Here is a 16,574-nt window from a genome sequence, read left to right as displayed (position 1 = left end):
CAGTTATACCCCACACACACAGGGACTGAGAGACAGGGGGTTATTTACAGTTGTACCCCACACACACAGGGACTGAGAGACAGGGGGTTATTTACAGTTATACCCCACACACAGGGACTGAGAGACAGGGGGTTATTTACAGTTATACCCCACACACAGGGACTGAGAGACAGGGGGTTATTTACAGTTATACCCCACACACACAGGGACTGAGAGACAGGGGGTTATTTACAGTTATACCCCACACACACAGGGACTGAGAGACAGGGGGTTATTGACAGTTGTACCCCACACACACAGGGACTGAGAGACAGGGGGTTATTTACAGTTATACCCCACACACACAGGGACTGAGAGACAGGGGGTTATTTACAGTTATACCCCACACACAGGGACTGAGAGACAGGGGGTTATTTACAGTTATACCCCACACACACAGGGACTGAGAGACAGGGGGTTATTTGCAGTTATACCCCACACACACAGGGACTGAGAGACAGGGGGTTATTTACAGTTATACCACACACACACAGGGACTGAGAGACAGGGGGTTATTTACAGTAAAACCCACACACAGGGACTGAGAGACAGGGGGTTATTTACAGTTATACCCCACACACACAGGGACTGAGAGACAGGGGGTTATTTACAGTTATACCCCACACACACAGGGACTGAGAGACAGGGGGTTATTTACAGTTATACCCCACACACACAGGGACTGAGAGACTGGGGGTTATTTACAGTTATACCCCACACACACAGGGACTGAGAGACAGGGGGTTATTTACAGTTATACCCCACACACACAGGGACTGAGAGACAGGGGGTTATTTACAGTTATACCCCACACACACAGGGAGTGAGAGACAGGGGGTTATTTACAGTTATACCCCACACACACAGGGACTGAGAGACAGGGAGTTATTTACAGTTATACCCCACACACAGGGACTGAGAGACAGGGGGTTATTTACAGTAATACCCCACACACACAGGGACTGAGAGACAGGGGGTTATTTACAGTAATACCCCACACACACAGGGACTGAGAGACAGGGGGTTATTTCCAGTTATACGCCACACACACAGGGACTGAGAGACAGGGGGTTATTTACAGTTATACCCCACACACAGGGACTGAGAGACAGGGGGTTATTTACAGTTATACCCCACACACACAGGGACTGAGAGACAGGGGGTTATTTACAGTTATACCCCACACACAGGGACTGAGAGACAGGGGGTTATTTACAGTTATACCCCACACACAGGGACTGAGAGACAGGGGGTTATTTACAGTTATACCACACACACACAGGGACTGAGAGACAGGGGGTTATTTACAGTTATACCCCACACACACAGGGACTGAGAGACAGGGGGTTATTTACAGTTATACCCCACACACACAGGGACTGAGAGACAGGGGGTTATTTACAGTTATACCCCACACACAGGGACTGAGAGACAGGGGGTTATTTACAGTTATACCCCACACACACAGGGACTGAGAGACAGGGGGTTATTTACAGTTGTACCCCACACACACAGGGACTGAGAGACAGGGGGTTATTTACAGTTATACCCCACACACAGGGACTGAGAGACAGGGGGTTATTTACAGTTATACCCCACACACAGGGACTGAGAGACAGGGGGTTATTTGCAGTTATACCCCACACACACAGGGACTGAGAGACAGGGGGTTATTTCCAGTTATACCCCACACACACAGGGACTGAGAGACAGGGGGTTATTTACAGTTATACCCCACACACAGGGACTGAGAGACAGGGGGTTATTTACAGTTATACCACACACACAGGGACTGAGAGACAGGGGGTTATTTACAGTTATACCCCACACACAGGGACTGAGAGACAGGGGGTTATTTACAGTTATACCCCACACACAGGGACTGAGAGACAGGGGGTTATTTGCAGTTATACCCCACACACACAGGGACGGAGAGACAGGGGGATATTTACAGTTATACCCCACACACAGGGACTGAGAGACAGGGGGATATTTACAGTTATACCCCACACACAGGGACTGAGAGACAGGGGGTTATTTACAGTTATACGCCACACACAAAGGGACTGAGAGACAGGGGGTTATTTACAGTTATACCCCACACACAGGGACTGAGAGACAGGGGGTTATTTACAGTTATACCCCACACACAGGGACTGAGAGACAGGGTTTATTTACAGTTATACCCCACACACACAGGGACTGAGAGACAGGGGGTTATTTACAGTTATACCCCACACACAGGGACTGAGAGACAGGGGGTTATTTACAGTTATACCCCACACACAGGGACTGAGAGACAGGGGGTTATTTACAGTTATACCCCACACACACATGGACTGAGAGACAGGGGGTTATTTACAGTTATACCCCACACACAGGGACTGAGAGACAGGGGGTTATTTACAGTTATACCCCACACACACAGGGACTGAGAGACAGGGGGTTATTTCCAGTTATACCCCACACACAGGGACTGAGAGACAGGGGGTTATTTACAGTTCTACCCCACTCACACAGGGACTGAGAGACAGGGGGTTATTTCCAGTTATACCCCACACACAGGGACTGAGAGACAGGGGGTTATTTACAGTTATACCCCACACACAGGGACTGAGAGACAGGGGGTTATTTACAGTTATACCCCACACAGGGACTGAGAGACAGGGGGTTATTTACAGTTATACCCCACACACAGGGACTGAGAGACAGGGGGTTATTTACAGTTATACCCCACACACAGGGACTGAGAGACAGGGGGTTATTTACAGTTATACCCCACACACAGGGACTGAGAGACAGGGGGTTATTTACAGTTATACCCCACACACACAGGGACTGAGAGACAGGAGGTTATTTACAGTTATACCCCACACACAGGGACTGAGAGACAGGGGGTTATTTACAATTATACCCCACACACAGGGACTGAGAGACAGGGGGTTATTTACAGTTATACCCCACACACACAGGGACTGAGAGACTGGGGGTTATTTACAGTTATACCCCACACACACAGGGACTGAGAGACAGGGGGTTATTTACAGTTATACCCCACACACACAGGGACTGAGAGACAGGGGGTTATTTACAGTTATACCCCACACACACAGGGACTGAGAGACTGGGGGTTATTTACAGTTATACCCCACACACAGGGACTGAGAGACAGGGGGTTATTTACAGTTATACCCCACACACACAGGGACTGAGAGACTGGGGGTTATTTACAGTTATACCCCACACACACAGGGACTGAGAGACAGGGGGTTATTTACAGTTATACCCCACACACAGGGACTGAGAGACAGGGGGTTATTTACAGTTATACCCCACACACACAGGGACTGAGAGACAGGGGGTTATTTACAGTTATACCCCACACACAGGGACTGAGAGACAGGGGGTTATTTACAGTTGTACCCCACACACACAGGGACTGAGAGACAGGGGGTTATTTACAGTTATACCCCACACACACAGGGACTGAGAGACAGGGGGTTATTTACAGTTATACCCCACACACACAGGGACTGAGAGACAGGAGGTTATTTACAGTTATACCCCACACACAGGGACTGAGAGACAGGGGGTTATTTACAGTTATACCCCACACACAGGGACTGAGAGACAGGGGCTTATTTACAGTTATACCCCACACACACAGGGACTGAGAGACAGGAGGTTATTTACAGTTATACCCCACACACACAGGGACTGAGAGACAGGGGGTTATTTACAGTTATACCCCACACACAGGGACTGAGAGACAGGGGGTTATTTACAGTTATACCCCACACACACAGGGACTGAGAGACAGGGGGTTATTTACAGTTATACCCCACACACACAAGGACTGAGAGACAGGGGGTTATTTACAGTTATACCCCACACACAGGGACTGAGAGACAGGGGGTTATTTACAGTTATACCCCACACACACAGGGACTGAGAGACAGGGGGTTATTTACAGTTATACCCCACACACAGGGACTGAGAGACAGGGGGTTATTTACAGTTATACCCCACACACACAGGGACTGAGAGACAGGGGGTTATTTACAGTTATACCCCACACACACAAGGACTGAGAGACAGGGGGTTATTTACAGTTATACCCCACACACACAGGGACTGAGAGACAGGGGGTTATTTACAGTTATACCCCACACACAGGGACTGAGAGACAGGGGGTTATTTACAGTTATACCCCACACACACAGGGACTGAGAGACAGGAGGTTATTTACAGTTATACCCCACACACAGGGACTGAGAGACAGGGGGTTATTTACAGTTATACCCCACACACAGGGACTGAGAGACAGGAGGTTATTTACAGTTATACCCCACACACAGGGACTGAGAGACAGGGGGTTATTTACAGTTATACCCCACACACAGGGACTGAGAGACAGGGGGTTATTTACAGTTATACCCCACACACAGGGACTGAGAGACAGGGGGTTATTTACAGTTATACCCCACACACAGGGACTGAGAGACAGGGGGTTATTTACAGTTATACCCCACACACAGGGACTGAGAGACAGGGGGTTATTTTCAGTTATACCCCACACACAGGGACTGAGAGACAGGGGGTTATTTACAGTTATACCCCACACACACAGGGACTGAGAGACAGGAGGTTATTTACAGTTATACCCCACACACACAGGGACTGAGAGACAGGGCGTTATTTACAGTTATACCCCACACACACAGGGACTGAGAGACAGGGGGTTATTTACAGTTATACCCCACACACACAGGGACTGAGAGACAGGGGGTTATTTACAGTTATACCCCACACACACAGGGACTGAGAGACAGGGGGTTATTTACAGTTATACCCCACACACAGGGACTGAGAGACAGGGGGTTATTTACAGTTATACCCCACACACACAGGGACTGAGAGACAGGGGGTTATTTCCAGTTATACCCCACACACAGGGACTGAGAGACAGGGGGTTATTTACAGTTATACCCCACTCACACAGGGACTGAGAGACAGGGGGTTATTTACAGTTATACCCCACACACACAGGGACTGAGAGACAGGGGGTTATTTACAGTTATACCCCACACACAGGGACTGAGACAGGGGGTTATTTGCAGTTATACCCCACACACAGGGACTGAGAGACAGGGGGTTATTTACAGTTATACCCCACACAAGGACTGAGAGACATGGGGTTATTTCCAGTTATACCCCACACACAGGGACTGAGAGACAGGGGGTTATTTACAATTATACCCCACACACAGGGACTGAGAGACAGGGGGTTATTTACAGTTATACCCCACACACAGGGACTGAGAGACAGGGGGTTATTTACAGTTATACCCCACACAGGGACTGAGAGACAGGGGGTTATTTACAGTTATACCCCACACACACAGGGACTGAGAGACAGGGGGTTATTTACAGTTATACCCCACACACACAGGGACTGAGAGACAGGGGGTTATTTACAGTTATACCCCACACACACAGGGACTGAGAGACAGGGGGTTATTTACAGTTATACCCCACACACAGGGACTGAGAGACAGGGGGTTATTTACAGTTATACCCCACACACACAGGGACGGAGAGACAGGGGGTTATTTCCAGTTATACGCCACACACACAGGGACTGAGAGACAGGGGGTTATTTACAGTTATACCCCACACACAGGGACTGAGAGACAGGGGGTTATTTCAAGTTATACGCCACACACACAGGGACTGAGAGACAGGGAGTTATTTACAGTTATACCCCACACACAGGGACTGAGAGACAGGGGGTTATTTACAGTTATACCCCACACACAGGGACTGAGAGACTGGGGGTTATTTACAGTTATACCCCACACACACAGGGACTGAGAGACAGGGGGTTATTTACAGTTATACCCCACACACACAGGGACTGAGAGACAGGAGGTTATTTACAGTTATACCCCACACACACAGGGACTGAGACAGGGGGTTATTTACAGTTATACCCCACACACACAGGGACTGAGAGACAGGGGGTTATTTACAGTTATACCCCACACACAGGGACTGAGAGACAGGGGGTTATTTACAGTTATACCCCACACACAGGGACTGAGAGACAGGGGGTTATTTACAGTTATACCCCACACACAGTGACTGAGAGACAGGGTTTATTTACAGTTATACCCCACACACACAGGGACTGAGAGACAGGGGGTTATTTACAGTTATACCCCACACACAGGGACTGAGAGACAGGGGGTTATTTACAGTTATACCCCACACACACAGGGACTGAGAGACAGGGGGTTATTTACAGTTATACCCCACACACAGGGACTGAGAGACAGGGGGTTATTTACAGTTATACCCCACACACAGGGACTGAGAGACAGGGGGTTATTTACAGTTATACCCCACACACAGGGACTGAGAGACAGGGGGTTATTTACAGTTATACCCCACACACACAGGGACTGAGAGACAGGGGGTTATTTACAGTTATACCCCACACACACAGGGACTGAGAGACAGGGGGTTATTTACAGTTATACCCCACACACACAGGGACTGAGAGACAGGGGGTTATTTACAGTTATACCCCACACACACAGGGACTGAGAGACAGGGGGTTATTTACAGTTATACCCCACACACAGGGACTGAGAGACAGGGGGTTATTCACAGTTATACCCCACACACAGGGACTGAGAGACAGGAGGTTATTTACAGTTATACCCCACACACACAGGGACTGAGAGACAGGGGGTTATTTACAGTTATAACCCACACACAGGGACTGAGAGACAGGGGGTTATTTACAGTTATACCCCACACACAGGGACTGAGAGACAGGGGGTTATTTACAGTTATACCCCACACACAGGGACTGAGAGACAGGGGGTTATTTACAGTTATACCCCACACACACAGGGACTGAGAGACAGGAGGTTATTTACAGTTATACCCCACACACACAGGGACTGAGAGACAGGGGGTTATTTACAGTTATACCCCACACACACAGGGACTGAGAGACAGGGGGTTATTTACAGTTATACCCCACACACAGGGACTGAGAGACAGGGGGGTTATTTACAGTTATACCCCACACACAGGGACTGAGAGACCGGGGGTTATTTACAGTTATACCCCACACACAGGGACTGAGAGACAGGGGGTTATTTACAGTTATACCCCACACACACAGGGACTGAGAGACAGGGGGTTATTTACAGTTATACCACACACACACAGGGACTGAGAGACAGGGGGTTATTTACAGTTATACCCCACACACAGGGACTGAGAGACAGGGGGTTATTTACAGTTATACCCCACACACACAGGGACTGAGAGACAGGGGGTTATTTACAGTTATACCCCACACACAGGGACTGAGAGACAGGGGGTTATTTACAGTTATACCCCACACACACAGGGACTGAGAGACAGGGGGTTATTTCCAGTTATACCCCACACACAGGGACTGAGAGACAGGGGGTTATTTCCAGTTATACGCCACACACACAGGGACTGAGAGACAGGGGGTTATTTACAGTTATACCCCACACACAGGGACTGAGAGACAGGGGGTTATTTACAGTTATACCCCACACACACAGGGACTGAGAGACAGGGGGTTATTGACAGTTGTACCCCACACACAGGGACTGAGAGACAGGGGGTTATTTACAGTTATACCCCACACACAGGGACTGAGAGACAGGGAGTTATTTACAGTTATACCCCACACACAGGGACTGAGAGACAGGGGGTTATTTACAGTTATACCCCACACACAGGGACTGAGAGACAGGGGGTTATTTACAGTTATACCCCACACACAGGGACTGAGAGACAGGGGGTTATTTACAGTTATACCCCACACACAGGGACTGAGAGACAGGGGGTTATTTACAGTTATACCACACACACACAGGGACTGAGAGACAGGGGGTTATTTACAGTTATAACCCACACACAGGGACTGAGAGACAGGGGGTTATTTACAGTTATACCCCACACACACAGGGACTGAGAGACAGGGGGTTATTTACAGTTATACCCCACACACAGGGACTGAGAGACAGGGGGTTATTTACAGTTATACCCCACACACACAGGGACTGAGAGACAGGGGGTTATTTACAGTTATACCCCACACACAGGGACTGAGAGACAGGGGGTTATTTACAGTTGTACCCCACACACACAGGGACTGAGAGACAGGGGGTTATTTACAGTTATACCCCACACACACAGGGACTGAGAGACAGGGGGTTATTTACAGTTATACCCCACACACACAGGGACTGAGAGACAGGGGGTTATTTACAGTTATACCCCACACACACAGGGACTGAGAGACAGGAGGTTATTTACAGTTGTACCCCACACACAGGGACTGAGAGACAGGGGGTTATTTACAGTTATACCCCACACACAGGGACTGAGAGACAGGGGGTTATTTACAGTTATACCCCACACACACAGGGACTGAGAGACAGGGGGTTATTTCCAGTTATACCCCACACACACAGGGACTGAGAGACAGGGGGTTATTTACAGTTATACCCCACACACACAGGGACTGAGAGACAGGGGGTTATTTACAGTTATACCCCACACACAGGGACTGAGAGACAGGGGGTTATTTACAGTTATACCCCACACACAGGGACTGAGAGAAAAGGGGTTATTTACAGTTATACCCCACACACAGGGACTGAGAGACAGGGTTTATTTACAGTTATACCCCACACACACAGGGACTGAGAGAAAGGGGGTTATTTACAGTTATACCCCACACACACAGGGACTGAGAGACAGGGGGTTATTTACAGTTATACCCCACACACACAGGGACTGAGAGACAGGGGGTTATTTACAGTTATACCCCACACACACAGGGACTGAGAGACAGGGGGTTATTTACAGTTATACCCCACACACACAGGGACTGAGAGACAGGGGGTTATTTACAGTTATACCCCACACACACAGGGACTGAGAGACAGGGGGTTATTTACAGTTATACCCCACACACACAGGGACGGAGAGACAGGGGGTTATTTACAGTTATAACCCACACACAGGGACTGAGAGACAGGGGGTTATTTACAGTTATACCCCACACACACAGGGACTGAGAGACAGGGGGTTATTTACAGTTATACCCCACACACACAGGGACTGAGAGACAGGGGGTTATTTACAGTTATACCCCACACACACAGGGACTGAGAGACAGGGGGTTATTTACAGTTATACCCCACACACAGGGACTGAGAGACAGGAGGTTATTTACAGTTATACCCCACACACAGGGACTGAGAGACAGGGGGTTATTTACAGTTATACCCCACACACAGGGACTGAGAGACAGGGGGTTATTTACAGTTATACCCCACACACACAGGGACTGAGAGACAGGGGGTTATTTACAGTTATACCCCACACACACAGGGACTGAGAGACAGGGGGTTATTTACAGTTATACCCCACACACAGGGACTGAGAGACAGGGGGTTATTTACAGTTATACCCCACACAGGGACTGAGAGACAGGGGGTTATTTACAGTTATACCCCACACACAGGGACTGAGAGACAGGGGGTTATTTACAGTTATACCCCACACACACAGGGACTGAGAGACAGGAGGTTATTTACAGTTATACCCCACACACAGGGACTGAGAGACAGGGGGTTATTTACAGTTATACCCCACACACACAGGGACTGAGAGACAGGGGGTTATTTACAGTTATACCCCACACACACAGGGACGGAGAGACAGGGGGTTATTTCCAGTTATACGCCACACACACAGGGACTGAGAGACAGGGGGTTATTTACAGTTATACCCCACACACAGGGACTGAGAGACAGGGGGTTATTTACAGTTATACCCCACACACACAGGGACTGAGAGACAGGGGGTTATTTACAGTTATACCCCACACACAGGGACTGAGAGACAGGGGGTTATTTACAGTTATACCCCACACACACAGGGACTGAGAGACAGGGGGTTATTTACAGTTATACCCCACACACACAGGGACTGAGAGACAGGGGGTTATTTACAGTTATACCCCACACACAGGGACTGAGAGACAGGGGGTTATTTACAGTTATACCCCACACACACAGGGACTGAGAGACAGGAGGTTATTTACAGTTATACCCCACACACAGGGACTGAGAGACAGGGGGTTATTTACAGTTATACCCCACACACACAGGGACTGAGAGACAGGGGGTTATTTACAGTTATACCCCACACACACAGGGACGGAGAGACAGGGGGTTATTTCCAGTTATACGCCACACACACAGGGACTGAGAGACAGGGGGTTATTTACAGTTATACCCCACACACAGGGACTGAGAGACAGGGGGTTATTTACAGTTATACCCCACACACACAGGGACTGAGAGACAGGGGGTTATTTACAGTTATACCCCACATACAGGGACTGAGAGACAGGGGGTTATTTACAGTTATACCCCACACACACAGGGACTGAGAGACAGGGTGTTATTTACAGTTATACCCCACACACAGGGACTGAGAGACAGGGGGTTATTTACAGTTATACCCCACACACAGGGACTGAGAGACAGGGGGTTATTTACAGTTATACCCCACACACACAGGGACTGAGAGACAGGGGGTTATTTACAGTTATACCCCACACACACAGGGACTGAGAGACAGGAGGTTATTTACAGTTATACCCCACACACAGGGACTGAGAGACAGGGGGTTATTTACAGTTATACCCCACACACACAGGGACTGAGAGACAGGGGGTTATTTACAGTTATACCCCACACACAGGGACTGAGAGACCGGGGGTTATTTACAGTTATACCCCACACACACAGGGACGGAGAGACAGGGGGTTATTTCCAGTTATACGCCACACACACAGGGACTGAGAGACAGGGGGTTATTTACAGTTATACCCCACACACAGGGACTGAGAGACAGGGGGTTATTTACAGTTATACCCCACACACACAGGGACTGAGAGACAGGGGGTTATTTACAGTTATACCCCACACACAGGGACTGAGAGACAGGGGGTTATTTACAGTTATACCCCACACACAGGGACTGAGAGACAGGGGGTTATTTACAGTTATACCCCACACACAGGGACTGAGAGACAGGGGGTTATTTACAGTTATACCCCACACACAGGGACTGAGAGACAGGGGGTTATTTACAGTTATACCCCACACACAGGGACTGAGAGACAGGGGGTTATTTACAGTTATACCACACACAGGGACTGAGAGACAGGGGGTTATTTACAGTTATACCCCACACACAGGGACTGAGAGACAGGGGGTTATTTCCAGTTATACCCCACACACAGGGACTGAGAGACAGGGGGTTATTTACAGTTATACCCCACTCACACAGGGACTGAGAGACAGGGGGTTATTTACAGTTATACCCCACACACAGGGACTGAGAGACAGGGGGTTATTTACAGTTATACCCCACACACACAGGGACTGAGAGACAGGGGGTTATTTACAGTTATACCCCACACATACAGGGACTGAGAGACAGGGGGTTATTTACAGTTATACCCCACACACAGGGACTGAGAGACAGGGGGTTATTTCCAGTTATCCCCCACACACACAGGGACTGAGAGACAGGGGGTTATTTACAGTTATACCCCACACACAGGGACTGAGAGACAGGGGGTTATTTACAGTTATCCCCCTCCTACCAGTATTTCTTGGTGACCTGGTGTGTCTTGAACTGGTGGTGTAGAGCCTGTGCTGATTTCTGGTCCCTGGTCAGGATCAGTGTTCCCGTGGTGTCCTTGTCAAGGCGGTGACAGATGTGCAGGGGCTCTGCCCTCATCCCGTCCAGCATCTTGGCCAAGATGGGCAGGACGTCTCGGATGCTGGTGCCCATCCCCGATCCGGCTACGGAGAGAGGGGTTGGGGGTGTGGGAAGAGAGGGGATAGAGAGAACGGCAGGGAAAATGATTGGATGATACCCTGATACCCCCCGGGATAGTTAGAATCACCCGCCCCCGTCCCCTGGGAGAGTTTGAATCACTCCCCCCACCCCACCCTCACAGATAGCGTATGTTAGATACAGAGTAAAGCTCCCTCTGCACTGTCCCATCAAACACTCCCAGGGCAGGTACAGGGTTAGATACAGAGTAAAGCTCCCTCTACACTGTCCCATCAAACACTCCCAGGGCAGGTACAGGGTTAGATACAGAGTAAAGCTCCCTCTACACTGTCCCGTCAAACACTCCCAGGGCAGGTACAGGGTTAGATACAGAGTAAAGCTCCCTCTCCACTGTCCCATCAAACACTCCCAGGGCAGGTACAGGGTTAGATACAGAGTAAAGCTCCCTCTACACTGTCCCATCAAACACTCCCAGGGCAGGTACAGGGTTAGATACAGAGTAAAGCTCCCTCCACACTGTCCCATCAAACACTCCCAGGGCAGGTACAGGGTTAGATACAGAGTAAAGCTCCCTCTACACTGTCCCGTCAAACACTCCCAGGGCAGGTACAGGGTTAGATACAGAGTAAAGCTCCCTCTACACTGTCCCATCAAACACTCCCAGGGCAGGTACAGGGTTAGATACAGAGTAAAGCTCCCTCTACACTGTCCCATCAAACACTCCCAGGGCAGGTACAGGGTTAGATACAGAGTAAAGCTCCCTCTACACTGTCCCGTCAAACACTCCCAGGGCAGGTACAGGGTCAGATACAGAGTAAAGCTCCCTCTGCACTGTCCCATCAAACATTCCCAGGGCAGGTACAGGGTTAGATACAGAGTAAAGCTCCCTCTACACTGTCCCATCAAACACTCCCAGGGCAGGTACAGGGTTAGATACAGAGTAAAGCTCCCTCTACACTGTCCCGTCAAACACTCCCAGGGCAGGAACAGGGTTAGATACAGAGTAAAGCTCCCTCTACACTGTCCCATCAAACACTCCCAGGGCAGGTACAGGGTTAGATACAGAGTAAAGCTCCCTCCACACTGTCCCGTCAAACACTCCCAGGGCAGGTGCAGGGTTAGATACAGAGTAAAGCTCCCTCTGCACTGTCCCATCAAACACTCCCAGGACAGGTACAGGGTTAGATACAGAGTAAAGCTCCCTCTACACTGTCCCATCAAACACTCCCAGGGCAGGTACAGGGTTAGATACAGAGTAAAGCTCCCTCTGCACTGTCCCGTCAAACACTCCCAGGGCAGGTACAGGGTTAGATACAGAGTAAAGCTCCCTCCACACTGTCCCATCAAACACTCCCAGGGCAGGTACAGGGTTAGATACAGAGTAAAGCTCCCTCTACACTGTCCCATCAAACACTCCCAGGGCAGGTACAGGGTTAGATACAGAGTAAAGCTCCCTCTACACTGTCCCATCAAACACTCCCAGGGCAGGTACAGGGTTAGATACAGAGTAAAGCTCCCTCGACACTGTCCCATCAAACACTCCCAGGGCAGGTACAGGGTTAGATACAGAGTAAAGCTCCCTCTACACTGTCCCATCAAACACTCCCAGGGCAGGTACAGGGTTAGATACAGAGTAAAGCTCCCTCTACACTGTCCCATCAAACACTCCCAGGGGTGGGGGGCCAGTCTGGACTCTGACCCCGTTGCCCCCACCCCCAGTACCCGGTGCTGTACCTTCCATCGGGACCCCGTAGGGTTTGTCGATCACCACCAGTTCCTCGTTGTTCAGAAGGAGGCTGTTCCTCAGGACCTTTGCCAGTACGTTTGGGTGGACTCTTTGCAGGGGCTGGGTGAGGCGTTTCAGCTCCCGGACACGGCCAGACAAGGGCGTCCCCGCCTCCTCGGGCTGCGGGCAAAGGGAAGACAAGAGTGAGATCTGTAATCATCCAACACTCACACTGTCTTAACCCCCAAAAGGGGCAGGAGCGCAGGGGAGAGGGGCACTGCCTGCTCAGGTACTCGGCAGGAAAGGATCAGGTTCATCGCCGGCCTGTGCCGAGTTATGAGGAGATTTTAGGACAGGTGACCAAAAGCTTGGTCAGAGGGTGGTTTTAGGGAGCGTCTTAAAAGGAGGAGAGAGAGTGGAGAGGTTTAGGGAGGGAATTCCAGAGCTTCGAGCCGAGTCAGCATCAGAACAGAAGAAATAGGAGCAGGAGTAGGCCATTCGGCCCCTCGAGCCTGCTCCGCCATTCAATCAGATCATGGCCGATCTTCAACCTCAACTCCACTTTCCCCCCTCCCCTTGATTCCCCTCGAGTCCAAAAATCTATCAATCTCAGCCTTGAATATATTCAATGAGTCGAACCACTTCCCCTTGACATTCAACGGCATTACCATCGCCGAATCCCCCACCATCAACATCCTGGAGGTCACCATTGACCAGAAACTTAACTGGACCAGCCATATAAATACTGTGGCTACAAGAGCAGGTCAGAGGCTGGGTATTCTGCGGCGAGTGACTCACCTCCTGACTCCCCAAAGCCTTTCCACCATCGACAAGGCACAAGTCAGGAGTGTGATGGAATACTCTCCACTTGCCTGGATGAGTGCAGCTCCAACAACACTCAAACAGCCCGCTTGATTGGCACCCCATCCACCACCCTAAACATTCACTCCCTTCACCACCGGCGCACCGTGGCTGCAGTGTGGACCATCCACAGGATGCACTGCAGCAACTCGCCAAGGCTTCTTCGACAGCACCTCCCAAACCCGCGACCTCTACCACCTAGAAGGACAAGAGCAGCAGGTACATGGGAACAACACCACCTGCACGTTCCCCTCCGAGTCACACACCATCCCGACTTGGAAATATATCGGCCGTTCCTTCATCGTCACTGGGTCCAAATCCTGGAACTCCCTTCCTAACAGCACTGTGGGAGAACCTTCACCACATGGACTGCAGCGGTTCAAGAAGGCGGCTCACCACCACCTTCTCAAGGGCAATTAGGGATGAGCAATAAATGCTGGCCTCACCAGCGACGCCCGCATGCCATGAACGAATAATTAAAAAAAATCCACAGCCCTCTGGGGTAGAGAATTCCAAAGATTCACCACCCTCTGAGTGAAGAAATTCATCCTCATCTCAGTCCTGAATGGCCGACCCCTTATCCTGAGACTATGCCCCCTCGTTCTAGACTCTCCAGTCAGGGGAAACAATCTCTCAGCATCGACCCTGTGAAGCCCCCTCAGAATCTAAATGTTTCAATGAGATCGCCTCTCATTCCTCTAAACTCCAGAGAGTCTCGGCCCATTCTACTCCATCTCTCCTCATAGGACAACCCTCTCATCCCAGGAATTAATCCAGTGAACCTTCGTTGCACCGCCTCTAAGGCGAGTATATCCTTCCTTAGATAAGGAGACCAAAACTGTACACAGTACTCCAGGTGAGGTCTCACCAAAACCCAGTACAATTGTAGTAAGACTTCCTTACTCTTGTACTCCAACCCCCTCGCAATAAAGGCCAACATACCATTTCCCTTCCTAATCGCCTGCTGTACCTGCATGTTAACTTTCTGTGTTTCTTGTACAAGGACACCCAAATCCCTCTGAACACCAACATTTCTTAGCCTCTCAGCTTTTAAAAAATATTCTGCTTTTCTATTTTTTTCTACCAGAGTGAATAACCTCACTGAAGGCAGCTGAAGGCACGGCCGCCAATGGTGGAGCGATGGGAATCGGGGATGTGCAAGAGGCCGGAATTGTAGGGGTGCAGAGATCTCGGAGGGTTGTCGGGGGCTGGAGGAGGTTACAGAGATAGGGAGGGGGGAAAGGGCCGTGGAGGGATTTGAACACGAGGATGAGAATTTTAAAATCGAGGCGTTCCCGGACCGGGAGCCAATGTCGGTCCAGCGAGCACAGCGGAGCGATGGGTGAACGGGACTGGGTGTGTGAGTTAGGATACGGGGGGGGCAGCGGGAGTTTTAGATGAGTTGAGGGTTACGGAGGGTGGAAGGTGGGAGGGCGGACCAGGAGAGCGTTGGAATAGTCCGAGTCTGGAGGTCACAAAGGGCACGGGGTGAGGGTTTCAGCAGCAGATGAGCTGAGGCAGGGGGCGGAGACGGTTTTGGTGATGGAGGTGATACAGGGTGAGGGGGACATCCGACCATTGCCCTGCCCCCTCGACCACCACCAACGGGGGAGGGGAGGCAACGACAGGGTTCACCCAACGGGCTGCCCCCTCCCCTCCCCACCACCGACCCTTTCCAGAACCTTCCCCTGCCCCCTCCCTCCTCATCGACGGATCTTTTCCAGAACCTTCCCCTCCATCCTCCTCCTCCTCACCACCGACCGACCCGTTCCAGACCCTTCCCCTCCCTCCATTTTTGTCTATGGGGGGGGGGGGGGGGAGGGAGGAATGCAGCCGCCACCATTTTGATTCCCTCCTTCATCTGACGTCAGCACCAACTGCCGTCTGACGTCACGGCGAGCCCCTGTGACGTCACGGCGAACCCCTGTGACGTCACGCCACCAACCCCCCAAACCGAAAGACACGCAGACGCGTTGACGTCACGCAGCCGCCTGAACCCCCCCCA

At 50.5% G+C, this 16,574-nt stretch overlaps 1 protein-coding gene across 1 annotated transcript in view; it reads right to left on the bottom strand.

Moving 5' to 3' along the window:
- Nucleotides 1-13,918, bottom strand: part of rpusd4 (RNA pseudouridine synthase D4) — a gene marked incomplete at its 5' end in the record, with an annotated part of 32,425 nt that extends 18,507 nt beyond the window's left edge. Inside the window, 2 exons of the mRNA XM_067981778.1 lie at nt 11,786-11,987; nt 13,717-13,918. Of these exons, the coding sequence (XP_067837879.1) occupies nt 11,786-11,987; nt 13,717-13,918 (404 nt within the window). The remainder of the gene's footprint in view (nt 1-11,785; nt 11,988-13,716) is intronic.
- Nucleotides 13,919-16,574: the final 2,656 nt, after the last annotated feature.

This window comes from Heptranchias perlo, unplaced genomic scaffold (assembly GCF_035084215.1).
Source record: "Heptranchias perlo isolate sHepPer1 unplaced genomic scaffold, sHepPer1.hap1 HAP1_SCAFFOLD_913, whole genome shotgun sequence".
In the NCBI taxonomy this organism is placed as follows: Eukaryota; Metazoa; Chordata; class Chondrichthyes; order Hexanchiformes; family Hexanchidae; genus Heptranchias; species Heptranchias perlo.
The sequence above is the reverse complement of the archived record's forward strand: the minus strand, read 5'-3'. Positions and strand labels throughout refer to the sequence as shown.